The sequence below is a fragment of the Centroberyx affinis genome, unplaced genomic scaffold, assembly GCF_046629955.1.
Source record: "Centroberyx affinis isolate AG114_WGS23_722 - 3 ecotype Tasmania unplaced genomic scaffold, CSIRO-AGI_Caff_v1 ptg002871l_1, whole genome shotgun sequence".
NCBI classification, from domain to species: Eukaryota; Metazoa; Chordata; class Actinopteri; order Beryciformes; family Berycidae; genus Centroberyx; species Centroberyx affinis.
This window is the reverse complement of record NW_027281004.1, coordinates 1-27,654: the sequence shown is the minus strand read 5'-3', so window position 1 is coordinate 27,654 and position 27,654 is coordinate 1. Positions and strand designations below refer to the sequence as shown.

The 27,654-nt window shown below is 42.2% G+C and overlaps 3 protein-coding genes across 3 annotated transcripts; all 3 read left to right on the top strand.

Moving 5' to 3' along the window:
- The first annotated feature begins 324 nt into the window (after positions 1-324).
- Positions 325-11,211, top strand: mybl2a (v-myb avian myeloblastosis viral oncogene homolog-like 2a). Its single transcript, XM_071536443.1, has 13 exons — positions 325-522; positions 736-795; positions 2,612-2,714; positions 3,016-3,087; positions 3,474-3,566; positions 3,905-4,125; positions 4,379-4,499; positions 4,881-4,934; positions 5,437-5,651; positions 5,753-6,458; positions 7,355-7,597; positions 8,745-8,945; positions 9,462-11,211. The coding sequence occupies exons 1-13, from the start codon at positions 512-514 to the stop codon at positions 10,059-10,061; spliced, it is 2,700 nt and encodes an 899-aa protein (XP_071392544.1). The 5' UTR covers positions 325-511; the 3' UTR covers positions 10,062-11,211.
- An 859-nt stretch (positions 11,212-12,070) lies between these two features.
- Positions 12,071-16,573, top strand: nsun5 (NOP2/Sun RNA methyltransferase 5). Its single transcript, XM_071536428.1, has 4 exons — positions 12,071-13,179; positions 14,063-14,273; positions 15,381-15,545; positions 16,357-16,573. Exons 1-4 carry the CDS (start codon positions 12,255-12,257, stop codon positions 16,571-16,573), a joined length of 1,518 nt encoding a protein of 505 aa, XP_071392529.1. The 5' UTR covers positions 12,071-12,254.
- A 975-nt stretch (positions 16,574-17,548) lies between these two features.
- On the top strand, positions 17,549-24,311 carry LOC139658339 (uncharacterized). The gene is made up of 8 exons (XM_071536445.1): positions 17,549-17,654; positions 17,897-18,026; positions 18,569-18,669; positions 20,922-21,002; positions 21,780-21,927; positions 22,820-22,899; positions 23,065-23,158; positions 23,902-24,311. Exons 2-8 carry the CDS (start codon positions 17,915-17,917, stop codon positions 24,309-24,311), a joined length of 1,026 nt encoding a protein of 341 aa, XP_071392546.1. The 5' UTR covers positions 17,549-17,654; positions 17,897-17,914.
- Positions 24,312-27,654: the final 3,343 nt, after the last annotated feature.

The window sequence follows — 27,654 nt, the reverse complement described above, 5'->3', positions numbered from 1 at the left end:
AACTGCCTCACAAAAGGTCCCTCCCAGAGTAATGCGTCAACTGTTCTTAATGAGGACTTAAACATCATCCATAAAACTAACTTAGATGCATGGAAAGAGTAAATGCATCATCTACTACTGGTTGATTGAGGCAAAGTTGCTTTTAAGGCAGCAGATTTTCCACAAGCTTTAACATATGCAGTGAAACCAACCAACGTCTGCACCAACAGCCGTTGAAGTCAGTTGAAACAACCGTCACAGCGACGGCTTGTTTCCGGGGAGGTTGTTGTGCAGCGGTGGTGTTCTTGAACAGACCTCTCGTTTTCCGTCCCGGGAAAAAATACTGGTACAACAGCACGAGTTCGTAAACTGTTCCTTCTGCACCGCAAGGAGCCATACACATTGCACTCACTGTGCTTTATTCAAGCCATCTATTCATTTATAATAACACGAATATTTATTTTAGCGTTACTCCTGGCAGCAGTTGGGAGTTCCTCCCTCCACAGTCTGCTTCTTGAGATTTGGAAGAGGGATGTCGCGCGGGTAAGTGTATGGAGCATTACCTTATTGCAAAAATGTGTTTAGTTTGTGCTATGACCAGTGGGAAATGTTTGACAGCTATAATTGGTACATTGTAATACATTTAACAGGTCCACGTGATGTGATTTTATATTGTGTATCTGATTGAGAGCGTTATTAAAACGTTGTTTTCTTCCATGTCCGTTTAAAAGCCGTTGTTCTCTTGTGTTGTTTTAGTGAGCTGAACAGCCTGGACCCAGCTGTATTTCAGAAGCAGTTGCACAATCTGAACTTTAGGTAGGCATTCCTATGCTAGCTCTCTTGGCTGGTGTGTTACCTTTTGCAGCAAAACACGCATGGATATCGAAATGAATATGAACATCTCAGTTTCGCTGATACAAAAAAGACGTCAGATGGACGGTTGAGTGGCGTTTGCTCACAACGGCCGTTAGAGGCTCTCTACCTTCTGCACCAACAGTCGAAACGTCTCCTCCAGTGTGTTCATGGCTAACCAAGTTAGCTAAGTTAGCTAACATAGCTCCCTAGCCAAGTTGGAATATAACTTATAATGCCTTTTTGTTTATCAGACGTTTTCGGTTACTCGCAATAGTTTTATGTAAATAGTTAAGCAGTGCAGTGTTTGGATTTATAAGGCTATCTTCATTAGACTGGTGCCGAGGTTACTAGTTTCCTTTGAACTATCTGCTTGCTTTTCTGCTCAGAGCAGTTAGCTACAGTGAGTGTAGCACAACATGCATGCTTGTGAAGTTAGTAAGTTGGGGGAAGGGAAAGTGAAATACACATACTTGGTACATTGTCTCAATGAGGCAACTGTTGCAGCTATGCCAAGATCTGTGTGTCTCTATCACTTGTTTTTTAGTTTTCCATAAAACTAGTTTGTGACTTGCCTTGATTTGCCCATGAAGGCAGCCAGTCTCAGAAGCTATTTATATATCAACGCTTTCAAGATGATATAGCAGGCTTGTATTATTAAACTTGAAGTTGCGCCACTAAAGGGATTATCACTCAGTCTAAGACTCTACATGTACATGTCCTTTCCTCTGGTCTTCAATAACAAAACAACAAAAAGTTTGATAAATTGAACAAATGCTGGGGAAGATATCAGCGGCTGCCCCATTGATCATAAGTGGGGGAGTGAAAGTAGCCTCTAAAACTTCATTTTATAGCAGTGATGAGTGATCTGAACAATGCAGTGTAATTCAGATTACATGTCACTTCAGTAATCCCTGTGGGAGATTTAATATATTGGTGTGATATCACAGATTTGAGAGTGGAAAATGAGCTTTATGTGCTCAATAAATATATCCTGGGTAAATAAATATTAATAGAAATTGTTGCCTGGGACGCAATTTACTCTTGGTGCACCTGTAGCATTTTGGACCCAGGAGTAGTTGGACTGGCTGAACTCACTTTTTCTCCACCAATGATAACAATTTAACAGAATATATATATGTAAAAGTTATTTATATGGCTTTATTCTGTTGACATTTGGATTCTTTTATCAAATTTAGTCTGAATACCAAGTAGCTAATACAGAGTTTAGTCAACCTTTGCCTTCAGAGCAGCTTTAGTCCTCCTTATGATATCACACAAGTCCCAAACTGTGTGTATTGGGATATTGGACCAGTCAGATTTTCAGGGATGAATTAAATCCACTTCTCATAAAGATTGAATCATGTTTAGATCTGGTGATTGGGGAGGCAATGAAAGGCATTTAACTTCATACTGATGTTCATTAAACTGCTCTTGAATTTGTTGAATTTCCGTTAGTATGTTTAGCCTGTGCAGCTGCCTTTGTAATTGTGATTAGTTACTTCAGATTCAAAGTCATTTTTCATGTGGTGTGCCCACTATTTTGTCCACCTGCTGTATGTTTAAGCACTGTTCATGTAAACTGAACAATACCATACAATGCTACACATCCATATCAACCATATCATATGTCCATCAACAGAAATGTATGTGCATTTGTGTGTAATCTTTCTGGTGTGTCTTCTCACATTGTGTGATCTCTATATCTGGTAATAATGTGTTTTAACCGCCTCTTCATTGTCCCTTCTATGTACGTTTTTGTTTACTTGTGTGTTTTCAGCATGGAAGAAGACGGGGAAGATAATCTGCTTATTGACACCGACTCGGACTCAACAGACAAGAAGGACGGTGCCAAGTTGAAAGTCAAATGGACTCAGGAGGAGGTGAGTGACATTTAAGAATTGTTGCTCATACAACACCTTGACATTAATGTTTTAGCCATTTAGCTGAAACTCTTATCTGGAGCAGTAGAACTGCCAGAATTGCAGCACTCGCTGCTCACTCAACAGTAGCAGGCTATCACTTATAAAAAGTATACAAGCTCAGCAAACCTTCCTTGAGAAAATAAACATCAAAAAAGTTGTACATGATACTTTTTCTGGCCTTGCTTGCTAACTCAGAATTTCAATTCTAGCTCTTAAGGATTATATTGTATCTGAATTGTTGATGTCCTCCAATGTACAGGATGAAAATCTCAAAATCCTGATCAGCAACTTTGGGAAAAAAGATTGGAAAACCATTGCCAGTTTCTTACCTGTGAGTACTCCGGAGAATAAAAGGTGCATGTTGCTGTGCCATTTGTTAGGAATCTCATAATGATGAATCCTTCCTTCTTCCTTGCATTTTATACATTTATTTTGTGATTTTTTCAGATTTGTTTGTATAAAAAATGTATATGATAGGAGTAATAATTATAAACTTTATTTATATAGCACTCCTCTAAAAGCAGCATTTGGAAAGTACTTTACATAAAGGCATAAAAGCAAGGAATATAAAGTTAAAGATAAAAAATGGGGGGGAAAGTGATTAAAAAGAAACAGTAAACAAGAAATCAGATTACAAGTGTGCAAAATCAAAACAATTACAGAAAGGCAAGCCAGTAAAAGTTAATTTTAAGAAGGGATTTATTTTTCCTGTCACAGGGGCGGACAGACTACCAGTGTATGCACCGCTGGAAAAAACACCTGGATCCTGACCTGGTCAAGGGCTGCTGGACCAAAGACGAAGACGACAAGGTGAAAAATGACAGTCACAGAATCTCTGAGACTGACCAGTTAATTATTCGCGTTTATGTTAATCTTCTGGAAGCACCAGTTCAGTTTACCACAAAGGACCAGGCAGATAACACCAGAACGTTTAGTCAGTCTCAGGAATGTATTTGAAAGTCAATTTTGTATACTTTTCTGTGATTGACATCTGTTGGACACTGTATGAGCTGTTCTAATGTGGAAAACTTCATCAGGTACTCCAAGCAGGGACTAACAGAACGATGGAAAGAATCACTCTCTGCTTTGGAAAATTATGGAATCGTATCCAACCCTTCTGTTTGTGTCCATATTTTTGGTCTGTTTAGGTGGTTGAACTTGTTGGCAAGTACGGCACCAAACACTGGTCTATAGTAGCTAAGCACCTGAAGGGGCGGCTGGGGAAACAGTGTCGTGAGCGCTGGCACAACCACCTCGACCCGCTTGTCAAAAAGTCGTCCTGGACAGACGAAGAAGACCTCATCATCTACAAAGCCCACACCATTCTGGGAAACCGGTGGGCCGAGATCGCCAAGCTTCTCCCTGGAAGGTGGGTCGGTTAGCAGTGGTTGATTTGTTAAGATTTGAAATTGAAGTTTAGAATTGAAGTTGAAGTTTGACAAGGTGGATGGGCAGTCAGATGTGTTGTTTTTCCTGAAAGAAGGGGATGTACTTGTATATATCTGATCCTGTTGACTTGGCATAAACATTTAATGCGTGTGGCTTGCATCAGATTGCTGTAAACCCCATATAAGTAAGGATGATGCAGAAGTGTTAATGCTCATTTTCAATCCCTCCGGCAGAACGGACAATGCTATTAAGAACCACTGGAACTCCACCATCAAACGTAAAGCCGAGATGGGTTTATTCAATGAAGACGCTGACAGCGTTTCCATCGACATTCAGCAGTTTGAGCAGGGAGAGGTACAATACTCAGAGGTCATTGAGATTAGCATGTGTCCAAAAATCTGACCTGGGACGCATAGTAATTGCAAATACTTTTTATGCTTTGTTTTAGCCTATTTTGGTAACACATGGGTGATACGATGAGTGCCACAATGTTTGGGACAATCACAGGAAAGTATTTGAATGTATTTTCTGTGATGGACAACTTACCTAAATTGTCCTGATGTTATTTGACCCAGGTCTTCTAACAACATACAGCATTAATAACATACCACACCATAGACAGATCACATAATACCAACGCCATGCTGTAATACATAATGCACAGTACAAGTCTCTACATTCAAATGGTTACAGTAATGGCAATACCTGTTGTTGATGTGGTCTGTTGTCTTGCAGGTAGACTTCAAGTGTGACGTTGTTCTAGACACTGAGCCAGTACCTCCTGTGGTGGTAAGAATGCTATAGTTGTGCTTCTTTTATGACTTGACTGTGTTTAATAAGGGGAAACCAATTTCACAGAGCTGTGTCAGTTGATTTATATTAAAATAGGCATGTTTCTTTCTCTCTCCCTCTCTTTCTCTCTGTGTTTATATCAGTCAATGTTCATATCACCTTTTGGTCCAATGTGACAAAAACAGTACAATAATGAATAAGTACAATAATTATTACATTTAAATTACAGTATAATACATTAGATTATCAATGTGTTTTCTTCTCTATGCCCAATCCATATATTGTCACTCAGTAGTCAGGATGTTATGCAATGACTTGTAACATCTTTCCACTCCACTTACACTTACTTGCTACAAAATGAGAGGTGTTGTATGTATTCATGACTGTCAAAGAAAAGTGCTTATTTGCCAAGGCACTCCCAGCTGGCAAGCATGTATGCATGTATGTAGCACTAAGCTAGTTCTTCACTTTTTAACTTCTACTCCTTGCTGTCCTGTAGGTCAGCCAGAAGAAAGAGAAGAAGCAGAAGGAGCGTCAGAAAGCCAAGCAGAAGAAGGTCCCTCCTCCACAGACCTTGTCATCGAGGAAAGAGTATTCCTCCCGCAGGCCCTCCAGCTCCAGCTCCAGCCCGGCAGCAGTGACCCAGATGGCGCACCAGAAGATGCTCACTGAGGCAGCGCTGAGGATGATTGCCGAGGACATGCTGCCTCTCAGGTGACTTTTACTGGAAACATGCAATTTAGACTGTCAGATAAATTGACAATAGTTTGAAAACGTACAATACCAATCTATCATCTTCTCTTGGTTCCTCTCAGTTTTGTGGAAGGCACAGGCTTCAGGTCATTCATGAGCACCATTGGCCCTCAGTACAACAAGCTATCCCAGCGTGCCGTGGGCCTGCAGCTGTACGACGACGTGGAGAAAAAAGTCAAGCCCCAGTTCATCCGTGACCTTAAAGCCTGCCTCGCCACCACCAGCGGCGGGGAGGGCGTCATTCATGTCACCTTTGACCTGTGGGCAGGTGGCCAGTTGCATCCGGCGGAGGAGCCCATCGTAGCCGTGCAGCTCCACTTCCTCAACGACAACTGGCAGATCCGCCATCCCACCGTGGCTTTCCGTCGCCTCAGCCACAAGAACCTGAGTGCCGCCGTGGCCCGGGAGCTGGAAGGCGTGCTGCTGAGCTACGGCATCTTCCCCCACAACATCGGCTACGTCCTCACAAACCAGGCCAAGGAAGCCGTGGCGGCGAACAACTTGTTCTGCGACTACAAGATCATGTGCTCATCTCACAGGGGGGAACCGGATGGAGACGAGGTAGTGGCGTTTCTGTCGGACCGGCTGTCTGAAACGGAGGAGTCCCCCTTCTCGGAGCTGCAGATGGGGACCAGGGCCAGCTGTGTGACCAAAATGCTGCAGCTGGTGATCAAGGAGGCACTGAAGAACTCCAGGGTTGTGGAGAACCTGCTCTCCCAGGTCCACAACGTGGTGGCTTTCTTCAGGAGCAGCGCCTACTGGACCGAGGTAGGAGAAATAGACTTGCAAGTGTATTTTTACAGTTAAATTATTAAATCTATACCAATCACTAAAGAAAAGCAGACCAGTTAGAGAATGATTTTTAAGCTTTGAGACAATTGAGATGTGGATTGTGGGGCTGCAACTCAATATCAGGAAGATGTCCCTAATATTTTGTACATTCAGTGTAGATTTCACTTCAAAAGTTGAAGATGAGGCAACAGAGCAGACTGTCATGTTTTTATAGTGTGTTTTTATTGGCCTCCAGGTTATAACAAAAAAACAAAAGAAGCTCACTCTCTTGATACTTAAAGGTTTGGTTATAGGTTGTAACATTTAATGAAAAAAGTCTTCCATCAAGCATGCATATGAAGTTTGGGATATGGTTGTTTTTACAGCTGTGCCTACTTAGAGGCACACACTTAATGCTTTTTATTTTATTTAATGGTGCACCCATCATGTCCCCAGAAAATTTGGTACACTGACTTTTTCGATCATTTCCAGTTCCTTGTCAGTGCAGCTGTACATCAGTGGGACAATCACAGATTAACTCATTTCTGGCTATAGAGACACATGAATCATCAGGTACTTAAGGGAGACAGCTATTACGAGAGATTTTAACATTACAGAGTTAGAAATTCTTAGAATGTTACAGTTTGTTGGCAGCGGAGATGGTAAAATATACAAAAGTCAACATATATATATAATGTAGGCTAACAAAAATATAAATAGATGTTTAGATTTGGATTACTGACATTTTAAATAATGTGTTAACTTGCTGTTGTGTTTTGCCACTAAGCCATACCTCTCTAGGCCATACACTGTACATGGGGGACTGTAGTAAATGTTTAAAATTAAGTGGTTTTCCCTCTTAAACATGGCCTTCACATGTTTTTATTCCTTAGGTGCTGTCGAAGGAGTGCGGCCTGTCTCTGTCCCCTCCCTCCAATAGTTGCCGTTGGAACTCCATGATGGTTTCCATGCGCCGTATGGTCCAGGAGACGGCCTGGAGCGCCATCATAACCCTCCTGGCCCAGGCTCGCATAGAGGCCAAGGACACCACCAGCGCCCCGCCGCTGGTCCAGGCCAAGCGGGAACAGGTGGTCGACATCCTGGGTCTCCTCGAGCCCTTCGAGGAAGCCATCCAGGTAAGAGAGAGTTACGGCTGAGATTTCCAATAGGGGTAATAGTAATCATTTACAGAGATCATATACAGTATATAATCTGCTTGAATGTGAATTTACTTGATTTTAGTGTTTTTTTGGACACTGAACTTCCCCCCCATTTATACTGGAATTTCCCCATTTTTCCTTTTCTTACATCAATTTCTTGCAGGGCTCTTTTGTTTACATTTTGGAACTTTGTATTACTCAAAAAAAAAAAAAATCACTGTCATATAATAAATATTAATGTATAATACATGTATAATTACGGAAGCCGAGAACGGCCGTGCTTGCAATTATTTTTTTTAATGCCGTTATGTCGAGATCACGAGTTAATTATCTCGTTATCTCGAGATAACAAAGCTCGTTTTCTCGAGATAACGAGTTAATTATCTCGTTATCTCGAGAAAACAAAAGTCGTTTTCTCGAGATAACAAGATAATTTATCATGAGAAAACGACTTTTGTTTTCTCGAGATCACGGGATAATATGGAGAACTCGAAAGAGTGTCTGGTTCATTTGATCACACCTGATTTCAGCCTTCAAGATCACTGTCATGACTGTCGGGGAGGATTCATAACTGAACAGGAAGCATAAATGTGTAGTTTTGTTTGATACAGTTACATTTCCAGCTTAAAAATCAGTTGCTACAGTTGTCAAGACGCCCTATGCATGCTGGCATGGCACTCCTGATCTCTGATAAACATTGTAAGTAATAGGAGGAAACGACATTTTGTTTTCTCGTGATAACGGGTTGATTATCTCGTTATCTTGAGATAACAAAACTCGTTTTCTCGAGATCACGAGATAATTAACTCGTGATCTCGAGATAACGGCATTAAAAAAATAATTGTAAGCACGGCCGTTCTCGGCTTCCGTATATAATGATAATAATAGTAATAATGCTGTTTTACTTCTCATTGATACCTAAATTGTTGCAGGCCTACTTCTGGTGGGTTCCACACATGACAAGAGCAGTGTAACAGTTTTAATTAGGTTTTTTTGTGTATTTTGGATCATTTAGATTTTAGATGCAGTACTGGTGGTGCTTAATTTGTAACCAGTGAAGTATTGATATCCTTGTTAGAAACTGACTGAGTGGGTTCATTTCTTTTTGCCTTCCCAAACCCAGGTCCTGCAGGGAAACGGGGTGACCATCTCCTTCATCATCCCCTCCATCATTGGCCTGGATAAGACCTTAGAGAGCCGCACCACCAGCTACACCCACTTCTCCAAGGCCCTGCGCATGGGCCTCCGCACCCACTTCCAGTCCATGATCCTCCAGAGGGACCTGATCCTCGCCGCTGTGCTCGACCCCAGGATCAAACTGCAGGTATTGAATTTGGACAGATGTATGGGTTTGTTGTCATCCTTCAGCCATTTTGCATCGCCAAAGGAGATAAATCGAAAGCTTACAAAGAGACACGGAAAATGGTGGCCCCTTTATGGCTTTAGAGGGGCAGTACGACATACAAAAAGTTCTGGGTTTCTCAGATAAAATAGCACTTTTGCCACATCGTATAGCTTTAAGGAAAAAGAAAACAGTGGTTTTAGTGGTTTCCAAACACCTGAAAAAGTCTCAGAAGTGTTTTTAAAATATGTTTAGCTACAATTCTGCTCATACCTCTGTGACCCAGGCAAGATGGCTCACCTCTGTTACACAGTGTAACACCACCAACTCCCATCTGTGGTAGATCTATAAGATTAAGATAACGTCATACACAAATAATTGTTCTCCTGCTGTTTTGCAACAGTGGTTCTTTGCATTTAAACTGAATCTGTCAAAGTACAAATCACAGTTGTATCTGTCCTTGGAAACAAAACTCTAACCCTGACTGACTTTTTCCAGCCGTTCCCTGATGCCAAACAGGAAGGACAGACATTCCTAACGGCTCTGTCAAAGTCCCAGGCTCGCTCCATGGTGGAGAACACAGTGGGAAACATGGACGCCTCGGCCTCTCCCACTGTGGAGGCGGATGAAGAGCGGACAGGCGAGGGATTGCAAAGCAAACAGGACAACGAAGAGGAGAGCCAGTCCAACTCGATCACGGAGGCCTCCGGTGCCGGCGTAGACGACATCGACGGCGATGGAACCGGCGGAAACGACATCAAGCGAAAATCCATCTTCAACTTTCTCCAGCCACCCGCAAAGACCATGAAGATCTCAGAACTGGACACGTACCTGTCAGAGCCTCTGTTGGACGGTAACTCCAGTTTGCCGTTCTGGAGGTGTGCGAATCGGTTCCCCCAGCTGCAGAACATTGCCAGGAAGCTGCTGGCGGTACCGGCCACCTCGGGGGGCTTCGACCGGCTCTGTCCCATGGCCACGTGTATCGTCAGGGCCAAGAGGAGCCGTCTGCCGCCTCACACCACAGAGAGGCTGCTTCTGTACAGAGACTCTCTAAGGGGGAAGAGTGTAAAGAAGCCCAACGGGGTCGCCAAACACTGACGGGTGAAGTGACAACAGTGCCTCGATACTCGAGCTGTCTTCCATTCAGAGAACTTCCCTATTCATTCAGCACAAACTGCATACTTAACCTAATATACGTAATGCTTACACACCTTACTGACACTATCCCACTCACTTTTAAGTTCCTGAAGGGGAAAAAAAGAGTCTGTTTAGCTTTAGGATGACATTTATAATCGGCACAACCAAGGAATGTAATCAACAGCAAAATGTATCAAAAATCATGGTAACAGGTACGGGAGTTGTTGGTGTCATTTCACGTCTTCTCTTCCTTTTGTGATCAGCTGATTTGGTTCAAACTATAAAATGTTCCTCTTTAGCCCTTGTTCACCTTTTCATGGTTACTACACTGGCTTAGTATGTCAGACCTGAGATATTCTTACCAACATTACCGAGTTTTCTGTAGCAATAGTGCTGATCTAGGATCATGTTCCAGGATGTAAACAGTTGGTCTTTTAGGGTTTCAGGTTTATGGACACACTATATGAACGCTAATGACTTGAGAGATGTCAGGAAATGTACAAAAAATACCTCTGATTAATGGTTTATTTCTACTTTTTTATGCCTGCAAACTGTATTGTTTGTGTTTCCTTTTCTGTTGGTCAGTGATGCTTCAAAGGTCTGAACTGTGATGTTGAATTGTTTTCACAAAAGCCTTGATGAATTGTAAATAGTGATTACTCTTAACTGAATTTTAATGTCCCACTGGGTAGATGGAGCGCTTTGCATCTTAATTTGACATAATTGAGTTAAGCAGCTACATTTGATGTACGTGTCACAGGAGTCAGGTGTTAAACAGGCAGGCTTTTAAACATACTGAGAGTTCATATTGAATAATGGTTATTGATTCATCTAAGTTTTAGTGTGGCAATATTGATTGTTCATGTTACAGCAACAGTTGAACGTGATGAATGAATGTAAACAACTTAGTCCAATCACAAGCCATCCTTGTAATCAATCGGGCCAAATATTGGTCAGCATCTTGATCAAGTTATCCTGAATATTAACTGCTCCCAGCTGCTGTACAGGAAAAGGACTGTATGCTTCTGGTGGATAGACCTCTTTTCTCCCATTGTTGTTTATTTAACCGATGGTAATATCCAGAGAATGTACCTGTATATTAAAGAATAAAGCTAGTTTTTTCTGTACAATACTCTGTCTGTGGCTCATTGTTTTCATGTGTCAAAGTTCAGCAGTAACCCTGGTAGGTGTGGCCTAGTGGTTAGATCCACAGTGTGGCCATAACTGTCATAGACACAGTGTGTGTCTTATGCTTTTCCTGGTGTTTGTCTTCTATCATCATTCTGTTCTGTTTCAGTTAGATCTAGTTAGGCTCATTCTCTGTAAAGTCCTTTGAGACATGCATGTGATGAAGGGCTATATAAATAAACAAACTTGAACTTATCCTTGAGCAAGATACTTAAGATTATGAGCAAAGTCAATCAAAAAAGCCAATGGAAAAATGATTTTAATGCCAATATGGTTTTGGAAAACCAAACTTTGATTCGGACGATAATTTTGAGTATTGCACTGACAATGCACTTTCATAAAACGTTTCCACTATTGTGAAAAAGTGACTATGCCACATTTCTGTGCTATTACAATATCTGGAAGAAAACAAATAAGATTTAAGTGTTTTTGGGAGGGATGTTGATGTTGGTGGCCCTCTAGAGAGAGAACTAATGACATCAAATTAAAATTGCTAATACTTAAGATGAAACTGATAGGAAGGTTTGGTATACAAACCCAACCCAAACCCAAACATGATCCGCTTTATACCTCCACACTTATCTACTTCCACACATTTCCCCATCATGTTCCCGTAGCTTCCGCCCGATCTGTCAGCTGCCACCCAGTGATTGGCTGAACAAGACCTACGTCAGACCAAAACACCACGGCAACTTGCAATCTACTTCCGGAGTCACGGCCCTTCGTCTGCCATGTGGATGTGCTGCTGTCCTGGGAAATGTAATCGTTTAGACACTATTATGAAATAAAGAAGAAGAAGAAGAAGAAGAAGAAGAAGAAGAAGAAGTCCCTGCCTGGTACATCGTACAGGAGGAGAAAGCTTCGGCAGGTCGAGTCCAGTCGTCAATGGTAAACCATCGCCAAGTGGCAGATGATAAGCTAAGCCGTTTCTTTTGCTAACAGCGACCAGACGAGTTGTTTTTAGCCATGGCGCTGTACACGAAAGCTGCCGAGATCCTGGAGAAAGCCGAGCAGAAGCAGGGCGCTCTGAAAACCCTGGTGTACGACAGCAAGTTTCAGAACATCAAGCAGCTGTTCGCCCTGGTGTGCGAGACCCAGAAGTACTCCTCCGTCCTGCAGGAGATCATCGAGTCCACCAAGCTGCTCAAACAGACCCGGCTGAAGATTAACCTGGCCAAGGTGCTGGTGTACGACCTGCTGATGGGCCGGGGGGTGAAGTGCGGCGGCGCCTGGAAGGCCGTGATGATGAAGCACCGCTCCAGGCTGCAGGCGGAGCTGGCCCGCATGAAGATCAAACAGAAGGTCAGCAGGAACCAAGACCTGCTCCCTTCCGGCGTCCAGCAGCCCGAGGGCGAGCAGCTGCCCAGGTATGTGCGCGTGAACACCCTGAAGACCACGGTGGATGATGCTGTCGACTACCTGAAGAGGGACGGGTTCTCCTACCTGGGGCAGGCCTGGAGGCTGGAGGACCTGAGCCTGAGGGGGAAAGACTTTGTGAGGGACCTGCACCTCTCAGACCTGCTGGTTTTCGCTCCTAAGACGGACTTCCATGACCACTTCTTGTACAAGGCAGGTCACATCATCCTGCAGGACAAAGCCAGCTGCCTCCCCGCCTACCTCCTCGACCCCCCGTCCGGCAGCCACATCATCGACGCCTGCGCCGCCCCCGGCAACAAGACCAGCCACCTGGCGGCCATCATGAAGAACAAGGGGAAGCTGTTTGCCTTCGATTTGGATGCCAAGCGTCTGTCCACCATGTCCACCCTCCTGCTGCGGGCGGGGGTCACCTGTCAGCAGCTGGCCAACCAGGACTTCCTGAAGGTGGATCCTGACAGCCCGCAGTATAAAGACGTGGAGTTTATCCTGCTGGATCCCTCATGCAGTGGATCGGGTAGGATTCAGTTTTGTTTGATGTCATGGTTGGGGTGAACAGGCACAACACTCTCGCAAAAGAGGCTGATCCTTTATTGTAGCATCAATACCATATTTAATGCCATAATAAATGATCGGTTTTTAATGGAGAGGGTCGCACCTGCATATCCCTTGGACTTGCACTAGCAGCACTGTCTCTCCCACTGTTTGTGCACATTTCCCCCTCTTCTTGAATGGCACTGCTGCCCAGACTTGGTGTCAGAGTATCTGTCAGGCCCATACAGGATGGTTAACAGTTTCTATGAAGGTGTATTTGTCGAAAAACACTTGCAAGATGGAATTTGAAAAAGTCTCAGAAAGAGTTTACAAACGTGCAAGGCAGCATGTGAATCGAATGCAATAGCAGCTGCAAACTTGTAATAAATTGGCTCACATTTATTGTTTTTTTTCTATATATATTTTCCAGCACAACTCGGTGATTACAACTTCTCGAATCTGCGAATCCACGCTCTCACTTTTGCTGCAGTTGTTGTGAAGCATTTTGTGCAGAAGTGATTTGCTGACCAATTCCATATTACAGTTTTAAAGCTGCTATTGCATTCATTCATTCATTTAAATACTTGCACGTTTGTAAATCTTTCTGTGACTGTGACAAATTTAGAACATGGGTGTGTGAATATTTTATATGTGTAAATCCCAAACATGCAAGTTCTCAAAAAAAAAAATACCTTCATAAGTTTCATGTGTTATAATAACACACAAGATCCATAATGCCATGTTTCCTTTACAACAGTCCTGGATCAGATTTGTATTTCTTTCTGTCAGCCTGCGCCTCATCATTGATTGTGTGCTGTTTTCCCCTATTATTCACTGATGTGTGTGTGTGTGTGTGTGTGTTGCAGGTATGGTGTGTCTGCGTGACGACGCCTCCTCCGCTGACAGGGAGAAGCAGCAGGCTCGTCTGGCCTCCCTGGCCTCCTTCCAGCTGCGCTGCCTGAACCACGGCCTGCGCTTCCCCCGCCTGCAGCGCCTGGTCTACTCCACCTGCTCCGTCCACAGCCAGGAGAACGAGGAGGTGGTAACGGCCTGTCTGCAGCAGAACCCCGGCTTCAGGTAGCAAGCCGCCGACTCGTGTTTTTAGACGGTGTTGCATCTGCAAATAGCTGATTCACTTTAAGAACTTGCATTAGTCACTGTGTTTCAGTATTTGAGATATCATTGCTTCATTATTCATAAATTATTTTAATGGATTTTGCTGCCTGTCATCGTTTCTCTCATGTGTTTTTCCTCTGCTTAACCAGTATCCCCCTTGTTTTCTATTGGCTGTCTGCGTTGCCCAACTTAGAGCAGTTGCCTCGTTGCCTAGAATTTTATTCGCATTGGTTTCAATGGAGAGTTTCAGTCTTACAAATGTCTACGTGATGTTTCAGAGGCCTTTCCACCATGCCAAGAAAAAAATCTGGGGGAGACACTGCTGTATTGTGTCTAACTTTGTAGATACAGTAGATGAATGGACAGATGGTTTGAGAGGTAGATAGAGAGATAAGAACTTGAAGTCTGTCACTCTACTGTATAACTCTGATAAAAGTAGAAATGCTATGAAAGTTATCCTAAGAAAAACAACAACAAAGCCTCTGCCTTGAACTAAGGTAAGAACAATATATCCCAATAAGTCCAATATTGGCCTTTTATTACATATCAGATATTGGACAGTTAGTGTTGTCCACCACCGATATGATGAAGGTTCTTCCCTGACCACAGCAACATAAAAACAGTCTGTCAAAGGTGCAACGAAATTTTCTTTTCTTTGCGTATTTATTTCATGGTTTCAGTGGAGAGTTTGAGTTTACATGATGGTAAAAAAAAAAAACCTTTCCACTTTGCCAAGAATATAATTCTGGGGGAAACACCAAATACTTACCATCCAGTTTGAAGACATGAGGAAAGTAGGCTCTTCGTGCACCTATATCAGGAGACAGGTGTGTCAGAGAGGACTTGGAAGCCTGCAGGACATGTGAAGAGACTCCCACACACTGTCTATACTTACAATTTAAAACATTTTATATTGGAGAATTATAACGTTTCGGTTCTGAGAAACTTCATCAGGCAAATTGCAAATCTAGACAGTGTTCGTGACCGTCTTAACATGTCCAGTTTGAAGATGTGGATTATCAGCAGTAAATATTGAACCCTCCCCTGAACGCCTCTGTCTCCCCCCAGGCTGGTCCCCCTGCTGGCCCAGTGGCCGGAGCGAGGCCTGCAGCCGCTCAGTCAGTGCCTGCGAGCCAGCACCGCCAACACCCGCACACACGGCTTCTTTGTGGCTCTGCTGGAGAAACACTCTGAAGCCCAGAGCCAAAACCAGGAGCAAGTGGTCCAGATCATGTAAATATTGGGGTGTCATGTTGGGTTTTTACTGTGTAATGAAGGGATGTCCAGTGATTTATAATGATTGCGGAAATCTTCAGTGATTTTTAAATTCTGTGCAAATCTGTCTGTAATTTGTAAAGTAAAAATTTTAGGGGAAATTGTCTACTGCATTTTGGACACTTTCCCTGATAATGCTAATTAATTAGAATTTCAGTTGTAATTTGTTTTTGATGTGTGATTTCCTCTTCCAGACACATGTTTCTGTCATAAAAAATGGAGGCAGGAGTGTAATCTATAAAGGAATGTTTTGAATGTATTTTCGGTGCAAACTTTAGTTTTTGCTTTGCTAAATCACAAAGTGACAAATTGTAAACTCTTGCCCACATACAATTATTTCAGTGAATTACATTATCCTGTGTGAATGTACTTCATGAAACACAGAGGTTGGGGGTTAATTCATTCATTAATTACTCAAAGTCCCCACATAATGCTAGTCCCGAGTGAATAGGCTTTTAGTTATACATTTTCATGACATAATCTTCAAGTGAAATATCAGAAGCATTTTGGAGCACAAACTAAAAACAATTCCTATCAAGTGAACTCTACAAGAATTGAGAGAAGCACTCTTTTCTTTACTTTGAAAATAGATGAGTTTTGAATTGGTCCTAGCTTCAATAAACTTACCAAGCACATTAAGTAAAGTAAAGTAAACAGCACCACAGTAAATTTCAAACATTAAAAAAAAAAAAAACACCTGAACTGAACTCACGAGGTTTCCACACAACAGCAAACAGCAAAATGTTTGTTCCTTTCTGCTCTCTAACAGTGAACCCGGTCCAGAGGAGACACCCGGCAGTCCGTCTGTCTGTGAGGAGAAACCTGCTGCCTCTCCAGAAGAGCCAGCAGTCAGCGAGGAGGAGATGGAGACGACCGAGACGACCGAGGACAAATCTGAACCGGCTGAACCACACACCGACTGCACGCCAGCCAAGAAGAAGAGAAGAGGAAGAGAGAAAAAGAAGATGGCGGCCAAAGCAGAGTGAAAGGAAATTTAAAATGGAGAGACTGCCGCAGTGTCTTGTCTGGAGGGAAATGTCGTGCACAGGGACTCCCATGCATTTCTAATGGAAACATCTGGGGAATGTAACTGAAAAATAAAGATATTTTTTACTCTATAACATTGCCTCTGTGCCTCATTATTGTTTGATGTTTCTGTACTCCAAAAAATTTAGAAACAAAGATAAATCAGTGTGTTCTTGGTTCCTTTCCTTACATTTAAAGTGTTTTCCAGTGGTGGAAAGTAACAAAGTACATTTACTCAAGTACTGTACTTAAGTACAATTTTGAGGTACTTGTACGTTACTTGAGTATTTCCATTTTATACTCCACCACATTTTAGAGGGAAAATATTGTACTTTTTACTCCATTACATTTATTTCACAGCTATAGTTACTAGTTACTTTTCAGATCAATATTTTATATTTAAAACATTTGATTATCTTTATAAAATAACTATAAAATAGCATTGTTATAGATTAGACTACCCAAAAGTATAGCTAAATTGTTAAGATTAGCTTCACGTTGACAACTTTAAAATGCTGCTTACATGTACATGTATGTCAATAAATCAGTATTAATATTCCAATATTTATGAAAAATATAACTCTAAATGGGGACAGTTTGCATAATGAGTATGTTTACTTTGATACTCTAAGTACATTTTGCTGCCAATACTTATGTACTTTTACTTGAGTAAGATTTTGAAACGCAGGACTTTTACTTGTAATGGAGTATCTTTACATTGTTGTATTGATACTTTTACTTAAGTAAAAGATCTCAGTACTTCTTCCACCACTGGTGTTTTCAGAGAGATCCATGTGTTTGTGTTCCTGAAGAGAAGTGACAGCTGTTGTCCAGCAGAGGGCACGCGACCAGCAGCCCACCTGAGTTTACATCCGGGGAAGCAGAGTCAGCCATTGGTCGGAGATGATCTGACGTCATATCAAGATTTGTGGCTCTTGTAAACGCACTTATGCAAAATGTTTTTGTAACAGTTTTGTTGCAGTGAGTGGCGTTACGTGTAAACTGCGCCTTAAGTATTAATTCGTTAATTCGGAGCGCAAAGTAAGTATCTTTTAATCAATTAGTTGATTTTAGCGCTTTAGTTCCTGCACAATCAAACAGACTAATGCATGATCAAGCTGATTGACAACACTGTAAAACAATATTGCAAGAGGAATGCCACACATAAACAGCAACGGTGTGCCACACTCCGTGCATTTTGCCTTTTACTACGAAAAAGTAATGGTGCTGCTGTTTTAAAACGTCTGTTATTATTGTTGCTTCTTCCTCGTCCCTTCATTCAGCTCACTGTTGACTGCAGCATGGCCCCGGTGCCCAAAGTCAGACTGGCCGGGGGTTTGGAGATCTGCCGGGTCCTGAACGGGATGTGGCAGGTGTCCGGGTCGCACGGGCCGGTGGACAGAGCCAAAGCAGGTGAGACTCCAACCAGGGAACATAGCAGAATGTGTTGTGCTTTTTGCACATATTTACCGCATTATTAGATGTTGGTTTTCATTTTATACACTGTATGGCCCCTTCACAACAAGTGTAACTGTGTAGACTGTTTATCCCATTAGAAAACCAACATTAGAACAGGAAGGAAAACCATTTTGAAGTCATGGATGCGCTCCAAATTTATGCATAGTCATGGAAAAGTCATGGAATTTTACATCAAGGCCATTGTGGGAATCCTGTTTAAGTCTAGGTTCATTCAATATTTATTTACACAGGATACAAGCACAAATATTTGAAAGTTATAGTTTTCTGTGACGCTAGATGAATCTCCCTGATGTGGCAAACAAGCTTTTGCATGAGGTGTATATAGGCCTAGGCTGTTAAAATTAGCCTATTAACTCTCTCTCTCTCTCTTCTCTCTCTCTCTCTCTCTCTCTCTCTCTCTCTCTCTCTCTCTCTCTCTCTCTCTCTCTCTCTCTCTCTCTCTCTCTCTCTCTCTCTCTCTCCCCCTCTCTCTCCAGTTGAAGCCATGCAGGCCTATGTAGATGCTGGTCTGACCACATTTGACATGGCAGACATTTATTGGCCTGCAGAGGAGATATTTGGACAATTCAACAGCCAGGTGCACACACACACACACACACACACACACACACACACACACACACACATGATCCAATGGTCCAATATAGAAACAATTATGAACAATTGCAAGTTACATATGGTGTCTGCATGTGTGAGCAAATTAAGTCCTTATGAGCATCTCCTATCACTGTTAGGATATATTACATGACATTTTAATAGACTTGAAATCTAAATGTCCTAATGGGCTGTAGCATGGCAATAGAGAGTAAGTAACATTAGGGTTTGATGGGAAATATGCAATAGACTTTGAAATTATGCAAATACAAATACCATTATTTTGATTGTAGTGATTAAAAATCTACATTTTGTCGTTGTCGGGCAAAAACCTTGTAACTGCATTTTTGTTTCAACTTAACCTGAAGGATTAAATGCTCCTCTGGGTCGAGAAAATTCTACAACCTTGGTTTTATGAAACCCATTCAAAACCCATTGGATTAACTGTAAAATGTATTGACATCAAGCTATTTGAATGAGTGGATAATGGAGATGATGTGGAGAGGGTAGTCCAAAAAAAACAAAAACAAACTCACTTTAGTTTCTAGAACTAGCGGTAGAGAAATCAACAGCCTGTGAAGCAGAGTGGATGTCTGCTGCCTGAACCACAGGAGGGAGCTGATGGACTGTAGTACAGTCAGGTTAGCACTCCATAGGGGGCACTGTGTGTGTGTGTGTGTGTGTGTGTGTGTGTGTGTGTGTGTGTGGGTGACAACACTTGTAAGAGAGAGACAGAGAAAAAGAAAGCAAGCAACAGAGAAAGAGGGAGAGAGAGAGACAAAAATGAAGAGAAACAGGCGGCTGAAGCAGCTTCTCATTCTGATTTCCAACAAGGATAAAACAGATCTACATGCAGGGTTGAGTGGTAACAGAACACTTGTAACAACATTATGTATTCTAGATATTAAAAAATGTAACCATATTCTGTTACAACACCTTAAAAATAATGTATTCTGATTACAGATGCTTGTGACAAATTGGAGGATTACTTCTGGGAATACTTTTAAGAGAAAGTGAGAAAATGTAAATAGCGGCAGGCATTCTATGGCTTTATAGAATTACTTACATAAAAAGTAATCACAATACATTAACTGTAATGAAATACATTTTAAAGTAGCCTACCCAGTCCTGTCTACATGCCTTGTTAGCCAGTCCTGCCCACTCATTGATTGTGGATATTTTCAAGCCTGTGGTTAGTTTGCTGTGTTCTCATCAGTGCACACTGCACAGACATTGAACACACACGGTTGTAAATGCCCATGCAAACACACACACACACAAACATTCACATATGCATGCAAACTAGCTAATGCTTTCTCCCTCGCATACACACACACACACACACACACACACAAGCTCTCAGGTCCCGCTGTGCGTCAGATCTGAGGTTTTGTGGCTGATGTGTTGTGACAGTCTAATGGTATCGACCGCTGCCTCAGCCGTTCACCTGGAATAACATCCAGAGAGAGGCTCCACTCTCGTTTTCAGTCTCTTCTTCCCACAATTCACCTCAACACACATGTGCTTTCCAGGCTCTCCCTCTCTCTCTCTGTTCATATGTTGCTCTCTCACCCTCTGTCATTTACTGTTTCCTTCTCACTCTGGCAACTTTCTCTTCTGTCCTCCCCCTTTCTGTCTTTTAATTTTGGGCACTAAGCTGGCAGGAGTATTTACTGCCATCCTCATATGATCTGTCAGCCTCCATTCACAATCTGGCCAGCGAAAAATATTTTTGCACAAGCCTTGACTGAAAGATTACTCAGAAAATATTGTTACACAGTCATTTACACATTCACATTTTAGACATTAAACTGATGCACTTATCCAGGCGCGTAACAAAAAGGGAAACAGCAGAACAAGTTAGTCTCAAATCCAAAACATTACAAACTAGAAGGAGAGCACAACCTCTGCCATCGCTCAACAATTCTCCAAGTCACAGTTACAGTCCAAGACATCATTCATGTCATTTAAGCTTTACGTTAAATTCATTTCTTGACCCTGCAAACATGCCCTTAGGACTTGGAATAAAATCTTTATCTCCATTAGTTTCATAATTACAGTATGGCTAAAAAAACGATAATTGTCTAATGGTGGAAATCCCAAATCCGGATCACCACAGCAGGCCTATCTGTCTACCAAATTTGATGTACTATAAATACATTTGTAAGTTTTTGAGATATCCTAATTCTAAACCTTTCTGATTTTTATTACACATCGTCTAATCCGTAGCTGAAGTCCAAGTCCTCTGAAAGTCCCACCCCGGCTCTGCAGGGTCTGACCAAATGGGTGCCCAGACCAGGGCCAATGGATCGCAAGGTGAGCTGGGGAGAAACAGGTTTAACTCTATCTGTCATGCTTTACAATGAGAATAGTTCCATCCACTAGAGAGCAGTGTGTGTCTTTAAAAGAGACCAGAGACCCTCTGAAGGAGGCAGTGACTTGAAGTTAATGAAATTCTACACATCATCACTGTGTTTCATCTCTGAACACTCCAAATGTAAGTGAGTTAATCATGTTATTTTAGCACACTGTTAGAGATGAGAGTCCACTGGGATGATTCCTCCTTGCCCTTCATTTTCTGTGATCTATACTGTGAATTCAAATCGATTTCAACTTAACATCACAAGTGATCTAACCACATTTCTGGTTGCATTTAAACTGCAATATGAATGTTTTGCAAACAAAATATTGCTTGTTTACTGATCTAATTGCATAGAATGTACAGTATTTCTATTATTGTTTTCAATCCCAAACACACGACGCAAAGCAAAGTCCAGTGACCCAAGAGCATGCTTCTTTTTTATGTTTAATGTTGTGGGAGGATAGAAGCACAGTTAGGGATATTAAAAATGGATGCACACATGGAACTGCAAGGCATTTTGTATGTATGTATGTATGCAGAGAGAGAGAGAGACTTGCTGTCATGGGGGATTGAACCTGGGTCTTATGGTTGAAGGAGGATCTCTCTACTCACTACACCACCTTGTTTAATACAATAATTTCATTTCTCATAAACGGCAAAGTGTTTTTTTTGGGAAGAGTGATGTTTAATTTTGAAAGCTTCAAGTTTGAAAGGCGTCCCTCTGTGTTCAGGTGGTGGAGAAGGCTCTGCAGTGCTCCATGGCCCACATGCAGGTGGACAGTCTGGACTGTGTTCAGTTCCACTGGTGGGACTATAGAGACAAGAGATACCTGGACGCTCTGGGACACCTGTCTGACCTGCAGCAGGAGGGACTCATACGTATGTTTACTGTTCTGTACAGATGCAAAACACAAACACACACAAACACAAGAAAGACAAAAGATGACAAAAAGAACACCTTTCTGATCTATTTACATTTTCTTCATATACAGTGTTCATGTACAGTACTGTGCAAAAGTCTTAGGCACCCTAGATTTTTTATATAAATTTCTTAGAAGTCTTAGATGTTTATTTGTTTTCTGCATTAGTGTGTCAGTAGACTGCTGTTTATTGTAAATTTTTGATGTTCAGAAACTTTTCATTTCATTAGTTTTGAAAGCATCTTCGCTTTATGGATTTCTTTGACATATGCCTAAGACTTTTGCACAGTACTGTAGGTTCATGTAGTTTGGACGAATATGTGCTTATGCATATGTGTGTGTATACAAAAATGTGTATGTATGCACATATGGTTCTAGGTATATTTCTCAAGTTTTTTCTTGACTTTATTTGTATTTTTTTCCTCTTTTTTCTACTTTTTTTTCCCTTTCTTTGTCCTTTTTTAAATTTAAAGTGGTTTGGATTGTGTGTATTTTTGATTTAAAAAAAACACTTGCTAAAATAAAATATTAATCATAAAAAATATATATATATATATATACTGTTTTCAGACACACACACACACACTACATACACATATGCATGAATGGCAGTCACACTCTCACAAATGCATGGATTCAGGCCACACACACACACACACACACACACACCAATCCCAACAGTTGTATCTGATCTGTCTCTGGAGGCAGTTTGCATAAAGTGTGTCCAAACAGGAGAGCTGATGTGTTTCCTGTGGCTATGTGACCTGTTCTATGGTCCTAGGTCAGTGTTTTTATTCTCCAAAGACTTTTGCATCAAATCCCGTCTGTTTCCTCTGGTTTTCGTCTGTCAGGAGAACTGGCCCTCACTAACTTTGACACTCAGAGACTGGAGGAGATCACCAGCAGAGGCATCCGCATCTCTAGCAACCAGGTAACTAAGGCCTCCGTTAGACACTATAATAGACTAACTTCTATAGACTCTTAAGACTCCCTCTCTCTCTGTCTCTCTGTCTCTCTCTCTCTCTCTCTCATTCACACACAAACACACATATGACTGTATATATTGACTCTGTACATGGCTGTGTCTGTCCTGCAGGTCCAGTACTCTCTGATCGACCAGCGGCCAGCAGCGAGGATGGAGGAATTCTGTCTGGCAAACAACATTCAGCTCCTTACATACGGCACTCTGGGTTAGAAACAGCAAATTTGCTTAAATCCAATCATATTTGACCTTCTCTGTATTTTACCCATTCTATCAATTGTATTACTTATATTAAATACACACGTGTCACTCAAGTGGAACAATTACAAGGAAAGAAGTTTATTTTATGTTTAGTGATGTAAAAACAGTGTAAATAGCATATTAACTATCCTGCTGGGTTAGAGTTAGGGTTAGTGGGGTAAAGAAGTAAAATGGTGGGTTTCTAAGATGGAGTCGCTCCAAGTGACGACACGTCCTGCCTCCCCTCTGCCCTCCCCTTCCCCCTCTGTCATCTTCACTCCTTCACTCTGTCTCTCCCTTTTTTGTCAACCTCTCCCTCCCTGCCTCCCTCCCTCTCTGCATCCCATCCTCCTCCTCATATCCATGGTCTCCATCTTTGCCCTCTCCTCTTTTTGTTACCCTCTTCCCTTTGCTCCTTCGTTCTACCTTTGCTTCCTTTCTGTCTCCTCCTTCCCCTCGCTTCACCCTTTCCTTCTCTCTATCCTCCTCCTCATCTCTTCTCTCCTTCCATCCATTTATCCCCGCTCCCTCCATCCTTCCTCCTCCTCCCTTCTGCTTTTGCTTTCACTCTATCCCATATTCCTCCTCCTGCCCTCCCTCCTTCTCACACCCTGACTACTTTAACTCCTTCACCCTCTCCCCCTCCCTTCCTCCGTCTCTCCTCCACCCCCCCCCCTCTATGCCCCCTCTCCTCCCCCTCTCTCCTCTCAGCTGGAGGTCTGCTGTCAGAGCGTTATCTGGGGAAGGCGGAGCCTACCTCCCGGGCGGAGCTCGACACCGCCTCCCTCTCCAAGTACAAGAAAATGATCAACTCTTGGGGCGGCTGGAGCCTGTTCCAGGACCTCCTCGTCACCTTGGAGACCGTTGCCAAGAGACACGGCTGCTCGGTGGCCTGCGTGGCGACGCGTTGCATCCTGGACCGCCCCGCAGTGGGCGGGGTCATCGTGGGCTGTCGCCTCGGGGTCGAGGGGGCGGGGCAACACATCAGCGACAGCCTGCGCAGCTGCAGCCCCGAGCTGAGGCTGACGGAGGAGGACCTCGCTGCCGTGGAGGCGGTGACGCGGCGCTCCAGGGACCTGATGGCGTGCATCGGGGACTGTGGGGACGAGTACAGGAACTAAAGAGGGAGGGGTGGGAGGGAGGGGGGATGGAGGGAGGACTGATTGACTGAATGTGGCAGGAAGAGGGAGGAGGAGGAGGAGGAAGAGAACGGGAGGAAGGAAGTTGTAGAGGGAGGGAGAGAGAAAGCAGAAACAGCGCGGCTTGGCGCTGTAGTGGAAAAACTACACAGTTGTTGCCCATTCTCCATTTTTTTTAGCTACAATTTTTTTCCACATTTTGTGTTTGTCAGTTTAGATTAAAATCAGTTTCCACACACAAGCTGTAGCTGCTCTGTGCTACATAATCCAGAAGGGTAAATAACAAGTGGAGTGAAAACAAGCCAAATTGCCTAAAATTACCTCTTTTTTTTTTAATTTCTAAAGATCATCTGCCACACAAGGTTTAGTTAGTTTACCGACTAAATAACCGATGCAGTAAAACAGGTTGATCGAGCCTCTCCTATAGCTCATGCTTACTCTGCTTCAGTGCTTTTTAATGTGTGAGAGAAATGTCTCATTCAGTGTTGAGTGTGTCTGCACTGACACAAGCAAACGCACAATCTTCACTGTTTACATTAAAGGTGTCAGCTATGTTTTTTGGTTGGAGAAAATTCAGAGAAAACATTCAAACAACTCTATTAGTTTATATGAATCAATGTCTCCTCAATTCTCAAAGCTATGATGCATTTATAGTGTGTGTACAATATGCAAAAGCTACGATGCAATGCAGTGTCTCAATTAAGTATTCCTAAGCTTTGTTTCTTTATTGTTTTAAAGTTGAATTACATATTCTTTAAGTTAAATCACATTTTCCTTAAAATGAAAGAAGGAATGTATTGATAAGGCGAATAAAACTTTTTTGCTATTTTCCTACCTTTTATTTGTTTGTTTAAATGTGTGTTTTTCCATCCTAATCTAGTTAATTGGTTGGGCTTGATGGCATGAGACAATGTGAGTTGATATTCCTTTGTGTCTGAGAAACCGGCCATGAGGTAGGCTGTGTGTGTATGTGTGTGTGTGTGTGTGTGTGTGTGTGTCGGGGGGGCGGGGGCTCAGTGAAGTGGAAGGAAGTTGGCGGCCCTGTAGCACTGTCTGGCCTTACAGATGACGAGAACGGCACAAAATGTACATTAGACGACACACACACTCATACATAAACACACACATTAGAAGACACACACTCTCTCATACATAAACACACACATTAGAAGACACACTCCCTCTCATACGTAAACACACACATTAGAAGACACTTTCATACATAAACACACAGACACTGTATGCACAAGCTTTACAGAAATGTTAAGCTCCCCATCATGAATTCTCTGTTCTAAGAGAAGTGTATGGTGCTTTGTGTGAATGGAGAGGGATTGAAATACATGAAACTCTGTGTGTGTGTGTGTGTGTGTGTGTGTCTGTTTGTGGTGTTAATGGGGTGAGTACATTGTTGGGGCTGAGCGTATGCATGTTTGTATGTATAGCATGCGTGTAATGAATTCATCTGCATATGTGTGTGAAGTGTATTCATGTGATTTTTTGCATGTGTGCATGGACAGTATATGTATATATATATTTATGTGTGTGTGTGTGTGTTGCAGGTGCAGTTTGCCCCACTAAAATGTGAAATAACAGCAATTCCATCTGACAGGACCTCAATTTTGGAGGCATCTGTTGGGAGGCGTGTGAGCCTGTCCACATGTGTTTGTATGTACAATAATGTGTGTGTGTGTGTGTGTGTGTGTGTGTGTGTGTGTGTGTGAGTGGGACTGTCTGTGTCTCTTTGCATCGATAGAGAAGAATCCATACGACAGATTGACAGACAGACAGACAGATGCTTAGATGGCCGCAAAAAAAGGGACGCCCATACTGTTCGCCTCCCAGCCTGTCTGCACGCCCAGTACGTACAGTGTGCATACAGTATGTAAACACACACACACACACACACACACACACACACACATGCACGCACACAATCTGTCTGTTTCGCTTTTCCTCCCTCACACACACACCCAGCTGACGCTCTCTCTCTAGCTCAAAGACCAGACAGACTCCTGCTGCGCTATAGGACCGGGGTCAAAGGTCACGTAAAATATCACATCCAATCTTCGGTGACCCTCCTCCCAGCCGGGGTTCAGCACAGTTCAGTACAGTGGACAAAGGACTGTGAAATACAGTAAAAGTCTCCTGCAGGGACAAAGAGGATTCTGTACATGGCGGCTCTCGCTTTATAGCGTTTATACAAAGTCACACTTCAGAATGATCGCCTGCTTTTGACCTGATGCGAGTATGTTCAGTGCTGCATTTATTAATCTATTACACAAACTTTTCAACAACAGACATTTTTATGTATGTCTTGTCCTGTCTTGGCTAGGTCTCACTTGTAAAAGGGGTTTTAATCTCAATGTGACTTCCTAGTTAAATAAAGGTTATATATATGTCTTGTATAAGTTAACAGTAAAACCAACAAGTAAAGCTGATTTTTATCTGAAGCGAGGTTTATCAGATCCATGCAGAACATCAGAAGGGAAGGAAAACTGAATAGCCTGCTAACCTGAACTTGAACCCTGGCTAGAGCCCCAAATCTTCAAGTTCCATCCCAGAAAATGTCACGCATGAGTAGAAATATAGTCAGTTAAATATTATGACAGATGAGTTACTTGGTTATAGGGCTGGGCAATGTTGATATCAGGATAATCATAGAAAGTTTTTCTACATATATATGATATATGACAATATCTGCTAACATATTGCTGTTGACATGTGAAAACTCGATGAATGTTTTAACTGGAAATGTTCAGACTTCTTGGGCTGATGAAACCCCTTTAAAAATGCATTGGATAAACTCAAAGAGACAAGATGGCCAAGCTAACATCAAGGCTGTTTTTCTGAGTTTCTGAGAAGTTGACATTTTGGAGATATGAGGTTTTCACACCACAGCGACAACATGCAAAATCACACATTAAATAATCACATTGATCTTCATTACACTGAACTGCATGGCATTATGCTCTAATTTTCAAACCCTAATTTCATTTTGTGAGAGATTTTGATTAGTATTTGCTTTTTATCATTCATTTAGACAACAGAATTGTGTATCAAGATAATTTGATACCATTATTTCATCACGTTATGATTCTTTTGAAAGATGATAAATGATAATGTTGAATTATTGCCCAGCCCTACTTAGTAAATAATGTTAATTTGCTATAAGGAGGCTTTGTAATTCGACACAGAAGTATAATTTACCTTTCCACTAAAACACAGTCTTTCTTATTCTGGAGTTAAAGGACAGTGCTATTAACAATTCACCTTGAGCATGCAATATATCACACACACAGCTCTCTCTCTTTGACTCTCTCACAAA